The sequence below is a fragment of the Carassius gibelio genome, chromosome B8, assembly GCF_023724105.1.
Source record: "Carassius gibelio isolate Cgi1373 ecotype wild population from Czech Republic chromosome B8, carGib1.2-hapl.c, whole genome shotgun sequence".
Lineage (NCBI taxonomy): Eukaryota > Metazoa > Chordata > Actinopteri > Cypriniformes > Cyprinidae > Carassius > Carassius gibelio.
In genome coordinates this window covers 19,079,633-19,101,254 of record NC_068403.1, presented here as the reverse complement: position 1 = coordinate 19,101,254, position 21,622 = coordinate 19,079,633, and the positions used below count along the sequence as shown (strand labels likewise).

The 21,622-nt window shown below is 37.1% G+C and overlaps 2 protein-coding genes across 6 annotated transcripts; one reads left to right on the top strand and one right to left on the bottom strand.

The window, feature by feature from the left end:
* The first annotated feature begins 97 nt into the window (after positions 1-97).
* Positions 98-3,152, top strand: LOC127963823 (uncharacterized). The gene is made up of 2 exons (XM_052563897.1): positions 98-257; positions 1,909-3,152. Exon 2 carries the CDS (start codon positions 1,920-1,922, stop codon positions 2,451-2,453), a length of 534 nt encoding a protein of 177 aa, XP_052419857.1. The 5' UTR covers positions 98-257; positions 1,909-1,919; the 3' UTR covers positions 2,454-3,152.
* Positions 3,153-3,687: 535 nt separating this feature from the next.
* On the bottom strand, positions 3,688-19,508 carry LOC127963821 (coiled-coil domain-containing protein 92). Of its 5 annotated transcripts, none has more exons than XM_052563893.1 (6): positions 19,315-19,507; positions 17,876-17,992; positions 16,042-16,099; positions 11,501-11,717; positions 9,495-9,536; positions 3,688-5,293 (listed from the first exon to the last, which is right to left on the bottom strand). In XM_052563893.1, exons 4-6 carry the CDS (start codon positions 11,634-11,636, stop codon positions 4,437-4,439), a joined length of 1,035 nt encoding a protein of 344 aa, XP_052419853.1. In that variant the 5' UTR covers positions 11,637-11,717; positions 16,042-16,099; positions 17,876-17,992; positions 19,315-19,507; the 3' UTR covers positions 3,688-4,436. The 5 variants fall into 5 exon arrangements, with proteins under 5 accessions (XP_052419853.1, XP_052419852.1, XP_052419854.1 ...); XM_052563892.1 differs by having other exon boundaries at positions 17,876-17,985; XM_052563894.1 differs by lacking the exon at positions 16,042-16,099 and having other exon boundaries at positions 17,876-17,985; positions 19,315-19,508.
* Positions 19,509-21,622: the final 2,114 nt, after the last annotated feature.

Here is a 21,622-nt window from a genome sequence, read left to right as displayed (position 1 = left end):
CACAGACCGTCTTAATCCTGTTGATGGATTAGAGCGTTGTTCTGATCCTGTGCCGGTGAGACGAGCCGACGTAGGTTCATTCACTCGACCAATCAGAGAACGAGCATCAGTCGGTTAATGCCGATGTGTACGTGTACTTGTGTGAGTTCTGTCTCAAACTCTCATCCATTCAAGCTCAGCACACCAGAGAGGAGGACAACACTTGGACAGTCACCCTGAACCTTCCAAAAAACATTTCATTCACATACTAATTCAATGTAAGTCAATGCATACTCTTTTGAAGGAAGGAAACTTAAACCATATGATATATATAATATTATTGGTAGTTTATTATTATTATTGTTATTATTATTTTAATAATATATTTAAAGAAAATACCAGTGTGTGCTATTGTGGTGTATAATGTATTACTGTTTATTTCTATTTTCTAAGGCTGTTGATGCAGAATTAATACATAGCCTATGTCTATAAAACATTTGCTTTTTACTTAAATTCCAGTGCTGTTTATAAGGGTCATCTTAGAGTGATAGTGACCTTGTGGTAAAGTTTACTTTATAATTGAAGGATTTTAAGAACAAGCGTTGTCTTTGTGTTGTGAATGGTGAGTGTAGGGGTGAGAATAATCTTGAGAGACAACCAGACACTGAAGTACACCAGATTACCTTTCTAAAGCTGCCAGACTGGAGGCCTAGATTCTGAAAAGATCATGTACTGCTCAGATCATAATGTACATAGAGATCTATGTATGTTATAATCTCAAGTTCAATATAGAACTTCTATTATATAAAATGTTTTTAATGAGTATTTTTTTTTGTCTTGCCTTTCATATAAATAAATACAAGTTTTATATAAATGAAATTTATTATATACGCACACACGCACACTTTATATATATATATAACTATACTTAATATTATAACTAACTATACTCAATTACCATTAACTACGAGAAATAAATTGTTTATTAATCTATTAATTTGTTAATATTTATTAATCTTTAATACCAAGTAGTAAATATACAGCTGTTCATTGTTAGTCCATGTTAGCACAGGTCTATTAAATAACATTAATAGTCACAACTTTAGATTTGTATAATGTATTAGTAAATGTCGGAATCAACATTAAGTATTTATCATTATTAGTTTGTTAACTAATGTAGTTAACTAATATTAACAAATGGAAACTTATTGTAAAGTGTTACCAAATTGTAATCGTGTTTCACAAAGCAGTCTTTGTGAGCAGACTTTAAGAAACATTAACACATTCCTAAATACTCCAAATTTTAGACTGACAGACAAATAGACGGACAGATAGAAAGACAGACGGACAGATAGATGTCACTGAAAACATTTAGTCATTGCATGGGCACTTGTGTATATTTATGGCCTCTGAATAAAGACTTTTTTTTTCCCTCAAAGGACATTGTGTGCAGTCTTTAGCACTTTTTTACTTTGGGGGAAAACAATGTTTACATAAACATTCTTAAAAGATCTGTTTTGGATATATCTTCAGTAATTTTTTCCCCTTGTTTTAGAAACAGAATTGTCTCTTAAATGTATTCAACTTATCCTTAAAATTAGCCAATAACCAAAAGTAGGTTATATAAAATAGGTTTAAAAAAAAAAACAGGATTTTCTTTCTTTCTATCAGGAATACATAATAAATAGGTTACCTTTTTTCAGATATAAGCTTAGACATTTTAGAAAACAAGACCTCTCTAATTTCTCTTTCTTGACATTGGCTTTCTCTATATCCTTTCTCCTGCCGCTGTGTCCTCTGTGACCACTGATCAGACAGATCTCATAGGGACCGATGAGTCAAAGTCTAGAACTATGTTTAGAGTTAGCATGCTCTGCCCTTTGTTACCAGACATGGATCCAGTCAACCTCTGACCTTGTGTTTTCACAGCATCTTCCAGCATGTTCTCCCAATATAAAATCTTGTTGTTGATGAACTGCCTGTTACTCCTGACGATGATGTTTCCTGCGGTCCAGTCGCGTCGGGGCGGGGGCTTCGGGCGTGGAGGAGGCCGAGGTGGAGGATGGGGTGGCAGCAGCTCCGGTCGCGCAGGCTGGGGAGGAGGCGGTGGACATTACCGTGCCCCACCAGCTCACACCGGAGGCTCCTCGGGACACAGCACTGGGAAGGTAGCAGGGGCGGCTGCCGCCGGAGCTCTAGGGGGAATGCTGGTCGGACATGGCTTGAGCTCCTTGGCCCGACCTGGATATGGGTACGGGCACGGGTATGGAGGATACGGAGGCTATGGTGCGGGATATGGTCATGGCCATGGGTACGGACACGGTCACGGACACGGGCATGGACATGGACACGAAGGACACAATGAGACAGATGTGGAATATTACACAGATGCTGCCAGTTCTAGACCCATTTATAGCTGTCTGACAGTTTTTGGACTCGTGATGTCATTCTTATTTGGGTACTTTCTGTCATAAGGGCCACTTGGCATGGGTCAATCTTGGGCACCTTCTTGCATCTGTCACTTCTTTCAATACAAAAATAATCCAACAAAATAAAAATATGGAACATGGACTAAATGCAATTTAGCAACTCTGTGCATGATCTCTGCCCAAGTTTTGTGTTAAATTGACAGCAGAAAACAAGGTTGCATTTGCTTGACTGGCGACTGTTTCCAAAGTTTTTTTGTTTCTGAAGCGAGAGTTAAGCACATGCCTCAGAAGCCTGTAGATTTTGTTTTCCAGATTGTTGATTTTTTTTTATAAATTAATAATGTAGTTTTTTCATGATTAGTTGATATGAATAATGGAATTTATTTTCCTTGATACTTATGCAAACATGCATTGATTGTACTCTACTGAGCCATTTCAACCTTCTCAATGATTTAATCTGTTTGTTCCTGCCATTTACGTCAGCGAACATTGAAAATAAAACAAGGCTTATGGTAAAATCACATTAAACCATAATAAGCTTGACGAAGTGTGTCGAGACAAGAGCAAATCTTGTTAAAGGGCTCGGGCACCCTCTACTTCACTTCCCCGAGCTCTTTAACAAGCAGCTGATTGTCTTAAACCATTAAGATTCAATCGCTTTCGCTTGTACACCTTCCTAAGTTTGTTTATCAGTATGTACGTTTATTTTTGTACTGCTAATTAATAAAAACACTTCATAAAATACTTGACGTTTTGTCAGTTTTCATTCCATGCGAGGGATAATACGGGGAAATGTGGTTTGATTTAGTCAGAAAAGGGAGAAATTGTCATGACTAGGTATTCACTATTACTTTGGTCCTAAAATTAGACTGCATTTTCAGATGTGGACATGATATTCAAATGCAAAATAACCCTAACAGAGAGCACTAAATAATCACAAAATTCTGTTTAGAAGCAAGCAGGAGGAATTTTATATTTTTATATTATTATTATATCATCTTAAACAATTAATAACACATCTTTGAAGGGATAGTTCACCAAAAAAAGAAAATTCTGTCATTAATTACTCACCTTATATCATTTCAAACCCGTTAGACCTTAATTTCATTTTTTAAACACAAATCAATTTATTTTTTATGAAATCCGAGAGGTTTCTGACCCCCCATAGACCGTAAAAAAGGTGGACTATCCCTTCAACTTATTTTTTATACGTAGATTGTTATTGATAAGAAAAAGCAAGGGAAACAAGATCATAAACTGAAGTGACCTCTTTGAGACCTTTGATTTCTGTAGGTGTTTAATAAGGAGCTGCAGGATTGTTCACATTAGCCTGTAGATATGGGAATGAAAGGGGAAGGAGAGTGGAGTTTCCAGTACTGCTGCAGTGCTCATGAATAAATATGATTAGATATGAATATGCATTAGAACATTAAATCGGCAGGCAATGAAGAGATTTGGCAATATATGATCCTGTGTTTGCACCTCGAGTCAAACAGAGCGGGATATCGATGATGAGAAGAACAGAAAGCGCAAAGAAGACGCTGAAAGTCAAATGGGAAAGAAAAACAAACATTTGGCATGCTCACAGTTCTCCTTCCCAACTAATGTAGAAATTATTCAAATGACCATGAACAAAAGTATTTAACTTTTTTTTTTTCATTTATACAGTGTTGCATAAAAAGCAGCATGACATACAGAAGCTCTTGCTGCCATCCGTAGTCTCTCCATCTTCCCTTTAAAACACATTCATATTCTCCCACTCTCGCAAAAACAGTCTTTGCCTAAATCTTGTTCACTTGCCAAGGCGTGTTGTTCAGAATTTAACAGGGATGTGCTGTGCTATCGTGTTCGTTAGTTGTTTAAATCTGTATTGTGTTTGTGATCTGTATGTTTTTTTCACTAGGTTGTTGGAGATATGTCGATTTTCACAGTCATAAAGATTTCCGCATATACTTCATTGGTCTTAATACGTCTATACATTTATATACTATCTGTTTTAGGATGTGTATAGGTGCGCATTTGTCAGTCTTAAACAGTTCTGTCTGCACCTGAGCGTTTGCGAACCACCTGCTCCCCACTGACCTGGTCCACAGCGAGGGTCTCCACTTCCGCCTGCTGCCCACCTGCTGAGGGCGAGTGGTGGATCCGATGCGCTACACCTATATGCGCGTTAGCATGGGAATGGGTTCCCTCCCACGATGGAGTATTCTTGGGACTTGGGGGCACTGGGATGTGGGCGGGGCTTGATGGCGTGGCCAAAGAAGCGATGGGCGGGATTACAGAGGGGCGTTCCCGCAGGACCGGCTGAGACTCTAAGGGGGCCGCGGGCTCTCTGGCTTGCAGGAATGGTGTGGGATCTGGCATGGCATCTACCGAATCCCTCAGGACCACCCTACGGCCATCTGCGGCGCCCAACCGGTACAGCTCCGTGTATTCAGAGTGCAGCGGCTGCGAAAGACTTTTGCGCATGCGTCTGCGAGGTGTCTCGGGTTGCCGGATGTCTTTGTCATTTCCTGAAGCCACTGGAGCGGGGGGTGGGGTGGGTTTGAAAGAGCCAATAGGGCTGACAGAGGGGCTTATACCCGCAGCTCCCCCGGCGAGAAGACGTTTTTTGGTAGCGTGGAGCTGGGAGGTGAGGTAGGCAATGGTGCTGGCTCTCTGCTCCAGCTCTCCAGACAGCACAGCCAACTTATGGCTCTTCAACTTCAGCTCATCCAGGTACTTCTTCTCCCGCTCACGGATGGTGTTCTCCAACACAGAGATCATGGCGTTCTTCTGCTCCAGGTCTCGCAGGAGCTCTGTGTTCTCCTGCTCTTTAGCCTTGAGCTGAGCCTCCAGCTCCTCACAGCGCTGGTGCAGCTCTCTGCAACGAGCCTCACCATCATCTGAGAGGGAACAAGATGTTAGGTTCAAACATTTAAAAGGATGCTACACACAAATATACATTTTATTCCAGGGCTCCTCAACTCCTGTCTTGGAGGGCCAGTGTCCTGCTGAGTTTAGTCTCTCGTAGCCAAACTTTCAGACTGATGGCAGAAGGTCTGAAAATCTTGGCCGCTTTTAATGGCCAAGGACCACCCAAAAAGACATATGACTGGCATATAGAGCAACCAATCAAGTTTAGTTTTGTGTTGCATGTTTAGGGGTGTGGAAGTGTTGCCTAATACACCTAATGGAAACGCATCAATTTAACAAAAACTCTCATATATTACAAAGATGTTTTTATGCTTGCATTATGAGGTTTTTCAGGCAATTGAAAAAAGAATATATAGCAAAACTGCAATGGAAAGGTTTCATTTATAGGTCACCTGGCGTAAGTAAAAACATTTTTTAAAGTACTTTTTTTTATATACGGCTCTGTGGAATACTTGATTCTGATTGGTCAATCGAGCCATCCAGCGGTATGTTATTCCCAGATAACAACCGATCATCCGGGTACTACGAGTCATCTTGACTGGTACTGCTTACATGCTTAACGAGTCACTCCGCTATTGTTGACAGTCTGGCGCCATCGTGTGACTGAAAACACTTAACCACCGTGTGTAACAATGGAAGACTTCAATATTAATTTCAACACATATGGTAAAAACTAATCTTTTAGCAATTGTTTTAAGAGGGATAACGTACATCCAGCTGGTTATCTCAGACAACATAAAAAGGTCTTACATAACCTCCAAGAAACACCTTAATCCATTGATATGACGTCTGAGTTTAGATCCAACACAAACAAAACACATCAGAATAAGCTTAGAAAGTGTTCAGAATTACTTGAAAGTTGCAGACGGGTGCGATAAGTTGGGATTTTACTAATGTCTGCAGGACATTTGCCCTCCAGGACTGGAGTTAAAGAATCTTTCACTAGTTTCGTCATCCGTCATCATCATGAAGGCAGCTGTCTATCCAGGAAGAGAAGTGTTTCACTAGGTTTTGGAATAAAGCTATTAAGAAGTACAATGTCTGAAATAATAGGTTTACATAAAGACATTCTGCAAACTGACTAAAGCATTAGCCTGCAGAGGGCAGTAGTGACCTGTGAATCACACATCAATAAACCAATTACCCCTGCAGAACTAAAGGCTATGAAACATCAAACCCTTTCCTATACAGGAACACTCCACTCCTCCCCTAAGATCTGATGTTAAGCTTTTGACAAACTGCATTTGTTGTATTACGGGAACAGCCCATTTAGCTTAGCTCAGCATAGATATTATTGATTTCTACATACATTTAGCAGGATAAACAAATTGTAATTGCATGGATTATTCCGAACCATCTCTTACTGAGAATCACCTCATCATTAACCATTTTTTTTTTATTTTACATGGGTTACGTTGTTCTTATAAATGTCTAAGAATGTTAAATTTGCATTTAGCAGCCAAACAGGGTGGGGCTGAGACGGGCACCTCAGAGAGAGACTCCACACACTCATAGAGAGAGGGAGTGAAGGGCAGACACAGACATCCTATCTCCTGTTACACTGATAATGGATGTGAAGGTTGGGGGAATAGCAATGTCCCTCATTATTGTCCTTCAGCTTTGCAACAGCCTAAACAATGGCACGCAAGGGAAGATTTCTCTCTCTTTCTCTCTCTCTCTCTCTCTCTCACTTTCTTGCTTTCTCTCAGTTTAAATTTATTGTGCTTCACTGGCATGACAAAAGAAAAAGAGTAAACATTTGTAACTGCCAAAGCAATAAAAGAAAAAAGAAATAAAGAAATAACAGAATAGTAGTATATATAGAGAGTAAAATTAGAGAATCAGAAATTTAACAAATGATTTAGATTTAATGATTTAATTTTAAAAAATGATAATTGAAAATTGTATCCAATTAATCAGAAAAATGCTGCAAATTTTAATTAGTGCACGCAAATAACATGAAATAACAACTTAATAGACAAAAAGGCATATAAAGGTAACTTTAACAAAACACAATAAAATAAATATCCTTTGATATCAGATTCACATATTGGAATTATGCGGTACACTTCACCTGAGACTGAGATAATGAGGGTCTCAGTTCAGTGGGATCTCTCTAATAGTTATTAAAACAGACATGCAGGATGAGCTCATGTTGGAGACTGACTCACTCTCTCTCACTGTCCCTGACCGCTTCATTAGCACTTAGAAATGGCCACACCAGATAATGAGGTCACCATCAAATTCACACACAAACCCAGTTGGACAGCGATAAAACATCCACAAAACACACTCCAGCACAGTCATCTGAGGTCAAAGCGCCAGCTCCAGTATAAGAGTACTTACATGTGGAACTGTGATAGGTATACTTCATTCTTCACAATGACAATATCTGACCCTGGACCACAAAACCAGTCATAAGGGTAATTTTTTTTAAATAAAGATTTATACATCTGAAAGCTGAATTAATAAGCCATTGTTGTATGGTATAGGACTGAAAATTTGACCGAGATACAAGTATTAGAATATCTGGAATCTGAGGGTGCAAAAAAAGTTGTCCAAATCAAGTTTGTATTACTAACCAAAACTTAAGTTTTAATATATTTACAGTAGGAAATTTACAAAATATCTTAATGAAACATGATCTTTACTTAAGATTCTAATGATTTTTGGCATAAAATAAAAATCTATAATTTTGACCTACACAATTTGGCTATCGCTACAAATATACCCGTGATATATACCCATGCTATTTAAGACTGGGTTTGTGGTTCAATGTCACATATAATGTGCCACGGTAGAGAGGCAACACAGATGTCTAATTATCGGTGGTGTAGTTATCTGTTACGGACATGTAGTTTAATGAGAATGAACCATCTGCTGTAACTCCAGTCGACAGAAAGAGAAATCATCTCTATTATTATCTGATGGCTGGATTAAGAACAATGCTTGATCTTTGAAATGAGAGGAACATGTGATTCTCATCTGAAAGTCTCTCATGTCATTTGTGAATGTCATTCCACATAAAACCAAGTGTTTTGATGTATGGCAGTGGCGCTAGTCTGAAATGTCATGGCTATTGTTAGGAACATGAGTGTGGGGATGTAGTCAGCAGGTTGCAGATGATGCATTAGCCGTTTGCATTAGTGCTGTATTAGTGTAGTCATTCATAATCTCATTTCCTGTGCTAGACACGAATCTGGCTCACATCGGCCACATGCGCAAACTCAAACAACAGCCTGTCCAACCATATAGACACTAAACAAATGTGAAACTAATTTATTATACACAGCCCTCTGGAATACTTGACTCGGACTAGTCAACTGCAGAAATATTATCTGCAGAATAATCATATTAATCTAAAAACAAATATTGTGATATTGTAACAGTGCTTGTCATGGTGTTTTCTTTCTGTTATTTTATAATTGAATAGAATTTTTAATGTTGTTAGCTATTTTTGTGAAATAATACAATAATTTCAACTCCAAAATAAATATTTCAGAGTCTCAAAGCCTTCAGTGTTTTGCCTGGAAACAGCATGTCTGTGGGAACTGAGCTGAGCATTCAGATGCCTAAATGTTTTATCAGTGCATTGTATGTGTGTGCAGACACTGAAAGGCCAACATATATTAAACAGAGTGAAACTGAAAAGGAGAGAGAGGGAAATGGCAGTCCTGTGGGCAGCAGGGGGTCTCTCTCTCTCTCTCTCTCTCTCTCTCTCTCTGTGTGTGTGTGTGCGTGTGTGTGTGTGCGCGGTTAATGGGTGGGTTGCTGGTTGCCAGGTTACAAGGCATAACCATGGTGGTATATGGGCAAAGAGGGACACAGTTCTCTTTCTTTGCGGGAAATAAATAAGTTTTATTTACGACCTGCTGCAAAGAGGGACCAATACCGTGGCAGATAAATAAAGAGAGTGCCAGACAAAATAAGAAACAAAAAATAACAGCATTTCTGGATGTTTCCAATTGGCCTTCCTCCTGCTGTTTGCATGTCTATCTGTCTGTGCATCTACCAGGCTGTTAAGAGACTTCTTTTAACAGGTGAAAGTGTGGATGACAAGCACTTTGACAGCATCCAAGCAACACCTGACACACACACAGCCCCCTTGCATGAGCATTTTGTTCTGAGTGTGAATGCAGCCACATATAAAGAGTGCGTGAGAAATCTTACCGCCTGGATCAGAACTCCGCATTGTCAGCTCATATGTCAGGTCTGTGAAACAAAAGAGAGGACAGAAGGAGTGGACAGAATGAAGAACGAGGAGTGTGAGTGTGTGAGAGAGAGAGAGAGAGAGAGAGAGAGAGAGAGAGAGAGAGATCAAATGTTAGGCTGGCAGCATGAAGCATCACACTACCTTCATTGACAACAGTTGAATAACGCATGACACAAGACATCACATGAAACAGGAGATCATGAGAGTGAGAGCAAAAACAGAGAAACAATAACACAACAGAGTCAACCAAGGATAAAAGAGCATGTTGGAGTTAGGGACAATATAAACAACATGAAACTTCAAATTGCTTAGTTTAATTGCTGAGTTTTTGTTTTCTGTTCCTGTGACTCAGTGTTAGAGTATTGCATTAGCAGCGCAAAAGGTTGTGGGTTCGATTCCCAGGGAACACACATACTGGTAAAAATAAAAAAAAATTGTATAGCCTGAATGCACTTTAAGTCACTTTGGATAAAAGCGTCTGCTAAATGCATAAATGTAATGTAACAGTTTTTGTTTTGTTTTGTGCTTCAATGAACTGCAAACAATTAGACCAGTATTTCATGTTGTTTTGTTTGTTTTGTTTTGCTTTACCTTGCATTTTTGCTTGGCTATTTTGTTTCGAGGTTTTGTTTTTACTATGCTTTGCTATTTTTTTGTTTGTTATGTTTTGTGGTTTTGCTTTGATGATTTGTTTTGTTTTGCTTTTTGGCTGTGATGTTTTGTGAAATAATGAATCACACACTAATATATAGCACATCGTTTTCATATTTACTTAAGAAAAGAATGACCATAGAGATTGGAATGAAGCAGCATTAAGGCCTTTTCACACTGAACGTGAAAACTCTTCTAAGATACCAACGATAACAAGAACTCAGCATCTTCTTCGCTCTCAGAATACTCTTCTTCAGTGCCTCTTGCCTTTTTATGCAACAGCAGCTGCACGTGATCTTAGCTCAAATCTACGGGGGAACAAATCAACGTACAGTCGATAGCAAATGATTGCGCCTAGTGTCAATAACCCCAGAGGGATCCATTGTTTCAATTCAAAAGCGTCATTGCACCGAATTTTCACATTCAGTGCAAAAAGTTCTATAAGAGTCAGAGCACATTCACTCTGTAGTCTAGATCTTCTGTATTAACAAAAATTAGTGAAACATGAAACGTACGAAAAATGAAAGCAAATAGACATGATCATGACTATATATTTTAAAAGCCCAGTTTGTGACTGATTTGCGTTGCTTTCTCGCATTGCATTGCGTCTGAAACAGAATTTAGATGAGGATTGAGCTGTCTAAAATGAGATCCTAAACAATAATCCCTGTGGCACTGTTTTACTTCACATAGAGAAGTGACCTGTTGACAGGACTGCACAAACTCTATGTGCAGTATGTGTCGCTGACAAAGGGCCACAGATTTGTGTTCATTTTTGATCTAGACATTTACTATAATGCCAACACAAGTGACCTCAAGATGTCAACATCATTAAACTGACAGTCATCATGTAACACATATGATTTGGCATATTTCATGAGGGCACTTGTGTTCAAATCCAGCTCGAGTCCCAATCCCATCCTCCCCATCCATCCTCTCATTTCCAGTCACATATTAATTAGCTTCTGAATAAAAGTGGCAAAAATACAAAAATAAAATAAAACAATACTAGATATAAAATATATAAATAATAATAAATAAAATAATAATAATGCACTAAAACTGGCAATGATTTTTCTTAATTGCTCAGCAAATATATTTTACATAAGAAAGCAATTATAATGAGAATTTGAGCCATTAAATAAATTAGACACTCCATTTTTCATGATTACAATGCTTCATTTCCTGTAGAAATTTTACAAATGAATGATGTATGTGTTTATGGATGGTAGCTTAAGTGCAGTTGTGCTGTAAGTGGCAGTCACTACATGATGCTCAGTGTATCTGCATGTGTGCGTGCGTATGCATGTACCTGTGCAGTGCTGTTGTAGGCGGCGGACCTCAGCATGAAGGCCTTTCAATGTGTTGGCATGGTCTTGTTGCAGGAACAGAAGGTTTTTCTGTGCGCTGTCCAGTTGATTCTCCAAGGTCACACTCACCGAGGCCATGTTGATGATGGTACACAGTCACACTCACATGTGTAACTAAACTCACTCTCTCACACCTGCACACACACTAGCCCAGGAGACCTGTAAACACAAGAAAAGAACATACTAGTCAGATATATGGAATATTATTCAGCCTTCTGGCAGTTATTGCTCACTATAACTAAAAGTTACATTAGTCTATTACATACCTAGCTCCAAGGTTATTGGAGGACGTTTCACAAGAAATTATTATTTCAGTTTTTCTACTTCAAAATTTCTTGGTTAATTTAATGTGTTACTTGTAGTTTCTTCTTATTTGTGCAATTTACTAAAAATGTTAGAATTAAATTTGTGTCTTCAATTTCTGTATCAAATTTGTTTTTACTATAGCTGGTTGATTGTAAAATTAAATTTTTTAAACAAGTATATTAAAATAAAATAACTTAATTTTTAAATAATAATATTCTTATTTTTTTATATACTAAAAAACTACTAATAAAACACCACAAACAAGTTTTTGAGATAAAATATGCAATTTTCTAAAGCAGTGTTACTACATTACATGATTACTGATTATGATGGAAAATGTTGTGTGTATATATAATTATGAATAATAAGATCTAATAACCACAAACTAAAACCGTCTTAAGTAAATTCCATCGTTTCCAAGTACAACAGAAGAAAAATTATTCTTGTATGAAACACACATAATGTTTGACACACACACACACACAAAAAAAATATCTAAAAAGAGAATTTGACTGTAGTCACATTTTTGCAGTTTAGAGATTCAGGGCTGCAACAGACACAAGTGCATTATTTCAAGATATTTTAGGACAAATCTAATTCAGATCTGACAGGTACTGTAATAGGGACATTTCTGAGCGTCATTCCATTAAAAAAAATTACTTACAGCATCTTTAATTAAAACTCTTCTGAGACATCAACATCAGGATATCTGCTACTCTGTAGTACATCTTAAAAATAATTCAACATAACACAAAAATCACTCTTCCTACTGGCACGAGGTCACAATTCACCAGCAGCGAAATATAGATGTGGCTGTGTTTGTGAAACCAGGACAAGCTTCTATAAAACTGCACGTGTGAAGTCAGTGCTGGATAAAACTACACACATGAAATCTTTACAATGGAGTCACAGCCACATAGCGAGGTCAGGAGACTGTCATACAGTACTTACACAAACACATTTATTGCAATTCAATTGTTTGCTCCGGATATCACTATCCCTTCCTCGAATCCATGTCCCTCTGTCTGAGAGGACAAAGAGCTAAGAAACTATGTAATGTGTTTCAGATGAGACAGAGAAACAAGGGACAGTCTGTAGATATTGTATGTGGGAGTATTGATTTAAGAGGGTGAACGCTGGGCTTGTTTCTTTCCACAGACCCCTGTACTGCTTAGGGATCATCCCCCATCCCAAAGGGCTCTTAAAAGAGGTCATATCATACATATTTCATTTTTTCCTCTTTATGATTTCTGATCCACATAAAATTTTAGTAGGGCTGGGTGATAAATTGAATATTCATGGTCTTTTGCAATGAATGTGCTGGTGAATTCAATTGAGCAATATTTTAATAACCAATTATATAGTGTCCTTTGTATCTAACCATTTGTGATCAGTCGTCCGTGAGGGGCTGATGCACTGTTTTGTGTTTATTTTGAATTATTAAAGTTTCATTTTGAGTGACCGCCGGTTCCCGCCTCCTTCTTCCCGATGATTATGGAGTTTTTATTATTACACCATTATAGTTAGCTTTTTATATAGCCATTAATTTTCTGTGATTAGTCTTTGATTCTGTCTTGTCTCACAAGAAGGGAAGTTTAGAAATGTGTTTCAATATCATTTAAAGTAAAAACAGTATTTGACTGATTAATCCTCTGTTCATGTGATTTTGATGAGAATCTTAGTTTAAATAAAAGACATTTGAAGACGGGCAGTTTTGAGTTTGAAGTTTTGAGATCTGAAAGTTGATCAAGTCTCTAATTTTAAAAATCAAGGAAAATTCAATTTCTCATGATATGTCCCTTTTAAAAACACCAGCCTAATATATCATATCCCAGCTACAAATATACTCACTTATGGGCTAATTTATTCATTAACAACATTTTTTTTTCTGCTTCTACCAGAAGATAAAAGAAAGTTTCCCCATCATGACTTCTTAAGAAAGGCTTTGATTTAGTAAAAGGGTCCTCATAAAGCCCTATGTAGTTTAAATTATTAATAGATAACTTAGGCTGACTGTCTCCTCTGGGTGCACTTCCTCCTATCATGATAATGCAACACAATAAATCTGACATTCAGAAAGATAGAAGAAAAAGGAGAAACACGAGATAAGAGAACGCCTTGCGGGTGTGTTGAGGGTCGGCATTGCTAATCATGCTTCACATTCATTCTGCTATATGACGAAAAAAATGAGCTTCCTGCTCTCATCCAGAAAAACGTAATGCTATAAAATATGAAAAATGTTACTGCTGGAGCAAACTGCAGCAGTTTCCAAATGAAACAAGCAGTGATGATGTAGAAGTGTTTGAATTTTAAATGTAAAAAATTACATTTAAAATCTAAGGATTATGTTTAGGGTAAGTGTTATGAAACAAAATATTCCTACTGGTTGTGTAAAATCCTATACAGAAAACACTACTGACTTTTAGACTTTACAGGAGAAAATCAGTCACTTTTAATGACACTCGGTGGACAGTTCATCTGGACAGTGATTCATATGGCAACTTATTTCAGACTTGCAAAAAAATGCATGGTCATGTTTTTCTCATAAGATCGAGTTTAAAACAAGAAAAAGGAGCAGCCAAAAAAGGTAGTGTGTTCAAACAGAAGACAGAAGCAGATGCCTTAAACACACTCTCATTCTGACTAACCACAGCCCTCCACCAGACAGACACGACAAAAGGAAGGGAAAGCAGCAGGCTGGATTCGCTCTAAAGTCAAAACATATACAGTATATACATATATTTGATCAGCGTGGATAAAAAAGAGGGTAGGAGATGTTCAAGGTAGACTACGAGTCAGTGGAACTCATGAAAAGCCTATGAGCATGAATGAGTAATGGCAGGCTGTGCTCACTCTGGGAGCTCACAGAGAAGACAGTCAGTAGACTCTGCCCAGCTCTTTTATTAATTCACTTACTGCCGTCCTTCCTCATGTGTCCTTTCTCTTTTTCTTGTGATCTCCATTTCTCCTCATTCATACAGTACATCATGCAATACAGATGCAAATGTTAAGATTTACAGAAACAAAGAAACACACTACCCACAAACAGGGTTGGGCAAAATTCTGAATTTAGAAAGGACTCACTTTCAATTTAGAGTGAGATTATAATAAGTGAGAACCACAACCAACAGAAAACTTTTTTTTTTTTTTTTATGATTATTATTTTTTTAATTACTATTTATTACTATTTCTATTTTGGGCCAGATTTACTAAACAAGGCAAATTAGCATTAGAGCGCAATTCGATAAAAACACAGATGGGAGGGGGAAATTCTGTCTGTGATTTACTGACAATGCACACATTAAAGAACACAGGCACTACATCTCATTTAAAAATGTTAATTAAAATTAAAAAAATTAATTTATGCATTTAGCAGAAGCGACTTACAGTGCATTCAGACTATCAATTTTTACCTATCATGTATTCCCGGGGAATCGAACCCCCAACCTTGCGCTTGAAAACGCAATGCTCTACCAGCTACAGGAACACTATCATTTAAATAATGACCAGCGCCATCTACCAAGAGCAGCGCAAATTACCGCCTGCTTTAAGACATACTTTTTGGGTGTTAAATAATGACACAAATACCAGTGAACTGACAAGTGCAAATCTTAGTTAATCATGTTGTGTGATTCATTTAAATACTCTCCTCCCATAGGCAAGGCGAGTTTATTTATATATCACATTTCATACACAAAGGTAATCCATAAATTTACAGATCTAGAGGGAAAATATTAAATGAGTTGCAAATATAACTGTGTCCATGCCATTTCAGTGCTAATTTCCCACTGTGTGTCTTTAATAAATCCTAACTTTATTTTTTTATGCTAAATGAGGGTTTGCGCTGGTGAAAGCTATTAACTATTGAACAGTGTGTATAAAACTTTGGAACTTTTGAACAATATAAATTCAATAAAACTGTCACAAAAGCTAGGTGTAATTTCAAACAATCATTCCCCATATGTTCTGGTTATGATAAAATTTATGGGACATTCATATTTAAGAAAAAAAAAGAAAGAAAAACACCTACAACAGATATATAAAATATTTATTTGAACTTAATCTGTCTACTAATTCTATTTCCTTAAATGGGGTTTTTTAGGGGTGTACTAGAACATGCTCTAATGCTTGGTGGAAAAACACATTATTTTTCACATAATTTACATTATTACAATACCTTTCTCCCCAGCCTGGCACAAATGGCTCAATCAGTCCCGGGTTTGATGAAGGCCCGCCTTCAGAAAAACAAAATGTTTTGTGATTTTGAAACGTGCAGTGCTCATGTTTATTCAATGAAGTCAAAGCCTTTTAGAAAATCTATTTGTGGCGGTCAGTTTTGATATCATGGCGAGCACCACAAATAAATCAATGTATGGTAACACTGTAGTCTCATAATTCATAAAGTCCAAACGAGCCGTTTGTTGTAGTCCTAGTTCTTGAAAAGGGATTTTTTTAAATGAGATATCTCCATTTGGAGTGGACTTTAAAATTTTTTACTTTGTCGATCATTTTTTATACCCAAACATACACACTACACTGACTAAAATTCAAAAAGTGAAAAAACATAATTCACATAGTCCACAAAAACTGAAAATACTAATTCACATAGTAAACAATCCTGACAGAAACACAGTAAAACTCCATATGGCTTATATACACACATCCTGAATCATTTTTTTCAACCATTTTGTATGTGGACACCAAAGCAATCCTCTTATAATATCAGTTGGGTGTCATTAATAGCGTAATCTGATCTTTCTTTCACAGCACAACACACACAGACTTTTCACACAGTGAGGATGACTTTGCCACGGTCAAACCTGCTGTGCTTGAAAAGATTTTTAAAAAGTGTTTGGTTATGCTCAAGACGGCAGCTACATAATAAAGGACACCGACAGACGACCTCCATTACTTAAAGACAGAAAGAGAGAGACTATGAGGCTCTGTGGAGCAGGAAAAAGCTATGAATAATTTATGAATAATGAAAAGTGAGGCGTATAAGGAGTTTGTATGCCTATGAGCAATACCAATATTAAGGTACAACCGCAATTGATGATGTCATCTATAGTGAATCACATGAGCACTTCCTGAAATAAGAGAGCTTCCCAGCAGCCACCATGACATCATAACATCATACTGTAGGTATTATCCCCAGCATGTGAAAGAATCTGTACGAGACACACGATCAATGTCACAAATATTTTTCTTTGATTAGTGGCCTAGAATTAGTGTAGCACCTGACATATTTGTAATTTATTTTACATTAGAGGATTTCTTTGTTTTATTTGTTTCAAAATTAAAAAATCAAACGTAATAAACATGAATCAAGTGCTCAAAAGAGTACATGACTGCATGAAAATAACTCTTTATTAATCTATAATCTGCCCATGTATTGATAATGTGTGAAACATAAAAAATAAATAAAGAAATGTTGGCGTTTTGTATTTATAGGTTTGTAGGCATCTTAGCACACAGCCATCCTGTTTGCTGTTTACCGCACACTAGTCTGTAAATTCACACAATATTTCAAAAGATAACCCTAGTATAATAACCAAATCATAATAACACACTTATTTATAGGCTGATGGGGCATATATTTATATTATATATTTATATATTTCAGTAATGTTACCTTTCCCTTTTCCCATAAACTTAAACTTCAGCACTCTTTTTTAACCTCATATAATACATTTCTTACTTTCTCTTAATAATAGTCTTTCACATAAAACTTACACATTTTAGGCATGTTTTCAGTGTTTAGAAGCTCTGCACATAGCCTTTAAAAGGAGCTGTATTCCTGGACACCATAACTGTTCATAACTATTTAATATGCTAAATTAATGTTAGCTATTTTTTCAGTATACACAATAGAAATCTTGTTTTGGTTAGTGTCTGATTATGAGAACATGAGGGGTTTCTGCTTGCCAAGATATAATCTGATGGGGCATCAGGTGAGCATCAGAAACAAAGTGCACCCCATCACCATCTGTATCCCGCATCCATCTGCTTACCGTAAATTAACCGTTGAATCACAGGCGCTGGGAGCATTGACCATCCTTCAGAAGTGATATTCCAAGGCATACGTGAAGACTCACTCCCTCACCCCTCCTTTAGGAGTCATCTATGGGCTGGTAGACATTTTAGAGTGCTGATGCTGACATTTGCTCTGATCTGACCTGAGGGTGAGGCCTCCCCCGCCCCGCTCCACATGAGACAAAAGAATCCCCCTGAGTACTCAACTCTGTTGTTTTTCCCCCGTACTATCGCTCACAACTCTCCCTTAACGGATCTATTTCTTGCCCTCCGAAATCTCTCTCCCTCTCTTGCATTAATAATCAATGAGCTGCAGCTTTAGAGAAGACTCTAAACACTGTTATATCCTAGTTCTGATACTCACATCACATCACACACACACAAACATGAAAAATCCAATATCCAGTGCTTCAGTATGTAGTCACACCCACTACATACTCCTGCATGATGTAAGCTAGTATGATGACATATTATGCAGGGCACAAAAACAGCAGCAGGTTAATAGCAACTGATTATCAGTTATTATTAGAAACATCACTGCTTTTTGGTCCTATTATGAAATAACCATTTATTAAATAAACGAAGGCCATACAAAATCATGATTAATAAAATATGGGAGTTTCATGGCAGCATCTGATTGGCCAGTGCACATCAACACATGCACGTGAGAATGGCTGGGGATGAGCAGGATCATAAACAGCACCTGCATTGCGGACGGCGCAACAATCAACAAACCACCATTCTAGAAATTCATATAATTACACCAGAAGACATTTACAAGGATAGGGACACAAGAGAAAGTGTTGCGTTTTTACTCAGAACAATTTAGAAACGACAGCACGTGTCCTAAAACAATATTGCATCTGCTAGATAAAATGAATGGATTTTCAAATAACTGATTCGAAGCAAATAAATGTTAACGCATCAATAACAATAATAATAAAAGAAAATCATAAAAATAATCGATAATGACTTAAAAGCGGATTGTTTTATATTTTTTTTATATTATTATCATGATGAATAAACAGGAATGTTCTAAAACTCATTTCGAACAACTCTCGTGACATCCAAACCAATCAACCAGAATTTGTCAGTGTCATCTGTTTGCACCCATCTTCACAATCGTCTAGTTACTGTCATAATAATCAGCCACCGGCTAATGATCTCATCCGTCCGAAAATACGCAACAAGCAGTAAACAATAACAACCTACATCACTGCAAGTGCTAAACTGCGTACTTAAAATATACGTGGCAGTATTGTTTTCTTAAACAAACAGTGCAGTAGGCTTTCTTTGAAAACATGGCTTGTTTGTTTCAGTCAGCGGCTCGAGCAGGAGCAGGTGCAGCCGAGACGCGACCCGCCCCTGAGCGCGCTTTACACCGGGAGCGAAGCGCAGAGAAGCGGCCGACACCTACCGGATTGATGGGCTGAGGTTACTGTGTGTCTGGTGGTAGAGATGGGGTCGGTTCTGCTGTTTGCGGGCTTTTGAGAGGAGAGATAGGCTGGGTTTTGTCTCCTCGCTGGAGCAGAGAGAGAGAGAGAGAGAGAGAGAGGGCTGTGTCTGACATCTCCCGGAGATACAACACTAAATAATGCGGTGCATGCCGGGATACTGAGGAAAACACACAAACTGAGGGCCTCTGGCGCAGGTGAAACGCACGTAACATACACAAGTCACTCTGTTTTCATATAAATGTTAATGCCGAGTTATCCATATCATAGATGTAAAGATATCTGGCGATTTAAAGTCGATGGCGAGTTAATTGTGTCAACCGAAATGAAGGCTATTTGACGCAAAGCATCATCATCACTATAGAAACATGATGACGTTTAGCGTACGGTTGGTTTACAGGTCTGCGACATGTCATTATGTATGACTATGAAAATTAAATAACATGTGATTTGAGAATGGAAAATGTATATCATTATATATATTATTTTTGTTATTAGAAAAGTTTAATATTCATCATACAAAACAAAAAAATCTCTATTTCAGTTCCAGGCAGACCTTTTAGGTATTGAATTGAGCAAATTAGATTTTCAAAAAGAAAAAGACAGGAAGCGTTTATTATTATTATTATTATTATTATTATCAAATGTAATTATATTTATGATGTTTTTATAGCTAATGTTCTCAGTTAGAAATGATATATATATATATATATATATATATATATATATATATATATATATATATATATATATATATATATATATATAAATATAAATATGCGTGTGTGTGTGTGTGTGTATGTATATATTCACACAGTTGACAAAGAGTGAAAAAAGACACCAGATTGACTGGCAAATTAAACATTTTATAATATCTGTCATAAGTCATTCAAAAGATTACTTATGCTTAGCCCTATATCGTTAGTAAAATATCACTAGTTAATTTATGAAAATACATTGTAATTACACACACACACACACACACAAACTTCAGCACTCTTTTTTAACCTCATATAATACATTTCTTTTGCATATATTAATATATATATATATATATATATATATTATATATTTATATATTTCAGTAATGTTGCATTTCCCTTTTCCCATAAACTTAAACTTCAGCACTCCTTTTTTAACCTCATATAATACATTTCTTACTTTCTCGTAATAATAGTCTTTCACATAAAACTTACACATTTTAGGCATGTTTTCAGTGTTTAGAAGCTCTGCACATACTCTTTAAAAGGAGCTGTATTCCCGGACACCATAACTGTTCATAACTATTTAATATGCTAAGTTAATGTTAGCTATTTTTTCAGTATACACAATAGAAATCTTGTTTTGGTTAGTGTCTGATTATGAGAACATGAGGGGTTTCTGCTTGCCAAGATATAATCTCCTGGATTAGTCAAATTATAACAGCCTTCAAGTGCAGACTGGAACCCCACCAAGAGGAACATTCCACAACAAAACCAATTTGTTTGAGTGAAGCCTCTGCGTTTTCGGAAAACACCAAACAGACGTGTCCTTCATAGTCAAATCTCTCCTGCTGCCCACTTTAAATACAATTTCAGCTAATTTTAGGCAGTTGTACAAATTATTTTGAGAGTTTACAGCAACATCAAATCAATGCTTAGTGCTAATCCAGCAGAGAATTATATTCACTAGTGTTCGTACCTTTGAAACAAGCACCATTTCATGACTTAATATAATATGTTCTGCATTCTAGAGTAGAAAACGTCCACAAGAGAGCAGTGTTTTACCATTTCACTCAAACGTCATGACTTTGACCTGCTGTGAAGGTTTATGAATACACTCCCTCTCTAGATGCCACTGACAAGTTAGTGTTTCAGTAACATTTTACATGGCTTTTTAGGCTTCCATATGCAGACAGGCAGGACAGTGTGAGTCACGAATACACACTACTTTCTTTTTCCGAAGGACAATTATAGGAATAGTTCACCATATGGAAATGTACTTAGATGATGAGTTTGCTTCTTCATCAGAACAGATTTGGAGAATTTTAGCATTACATCATTTGCTCACCAGTCCCTCTGCAGTGAATGGGTGCCGTGAGAATGAGAGTACATCATTAAGGATTTACCTTTAAACCACTGCTTCTGGTCAGAGTACAAGTTCATAATGTAAAAAATGTGTCTTCCCCCGATTGCCATCTCATCATAATCAACCATCATATTTGTGTATAACTGTTTTCATTTGTAAATGTTGCTTGATCTGTGTATATTTCTTTCCTGATTCAGATAAGAC

Bases quoted from the DNA above. Each gene is read 5' to 3' on its own strand.
- LOC127963823 (XM_052563897.1), top strand. From the start codon at position 1,920: ATGTTCTCCCAATATAAAATCTTGTTGTTGATGAACTGCCTGTTACTC.
- LOC127963821 (XM_052563894.1), bottom strand. From the start codon at position 11,636: ATGGCCTCGGTGAGTGTGACCTTGGAGAATCAACTGGACAGCGCACAG. The intron at 9,537-11,500 runs GTACATGCATAC...TTTGTTTCACAG, and splicing joins CCTACAACAGCACTGCACAG to ACCTGACATATGAGCTGACA. The intron at 5,294-9,494 runs GTAAGATTTCTC...GTTCCCTCTCAG, and splicing joins GCGGAGTTCTGATCCAGGCG to ATGATGGTGAGGCTCGTTGC.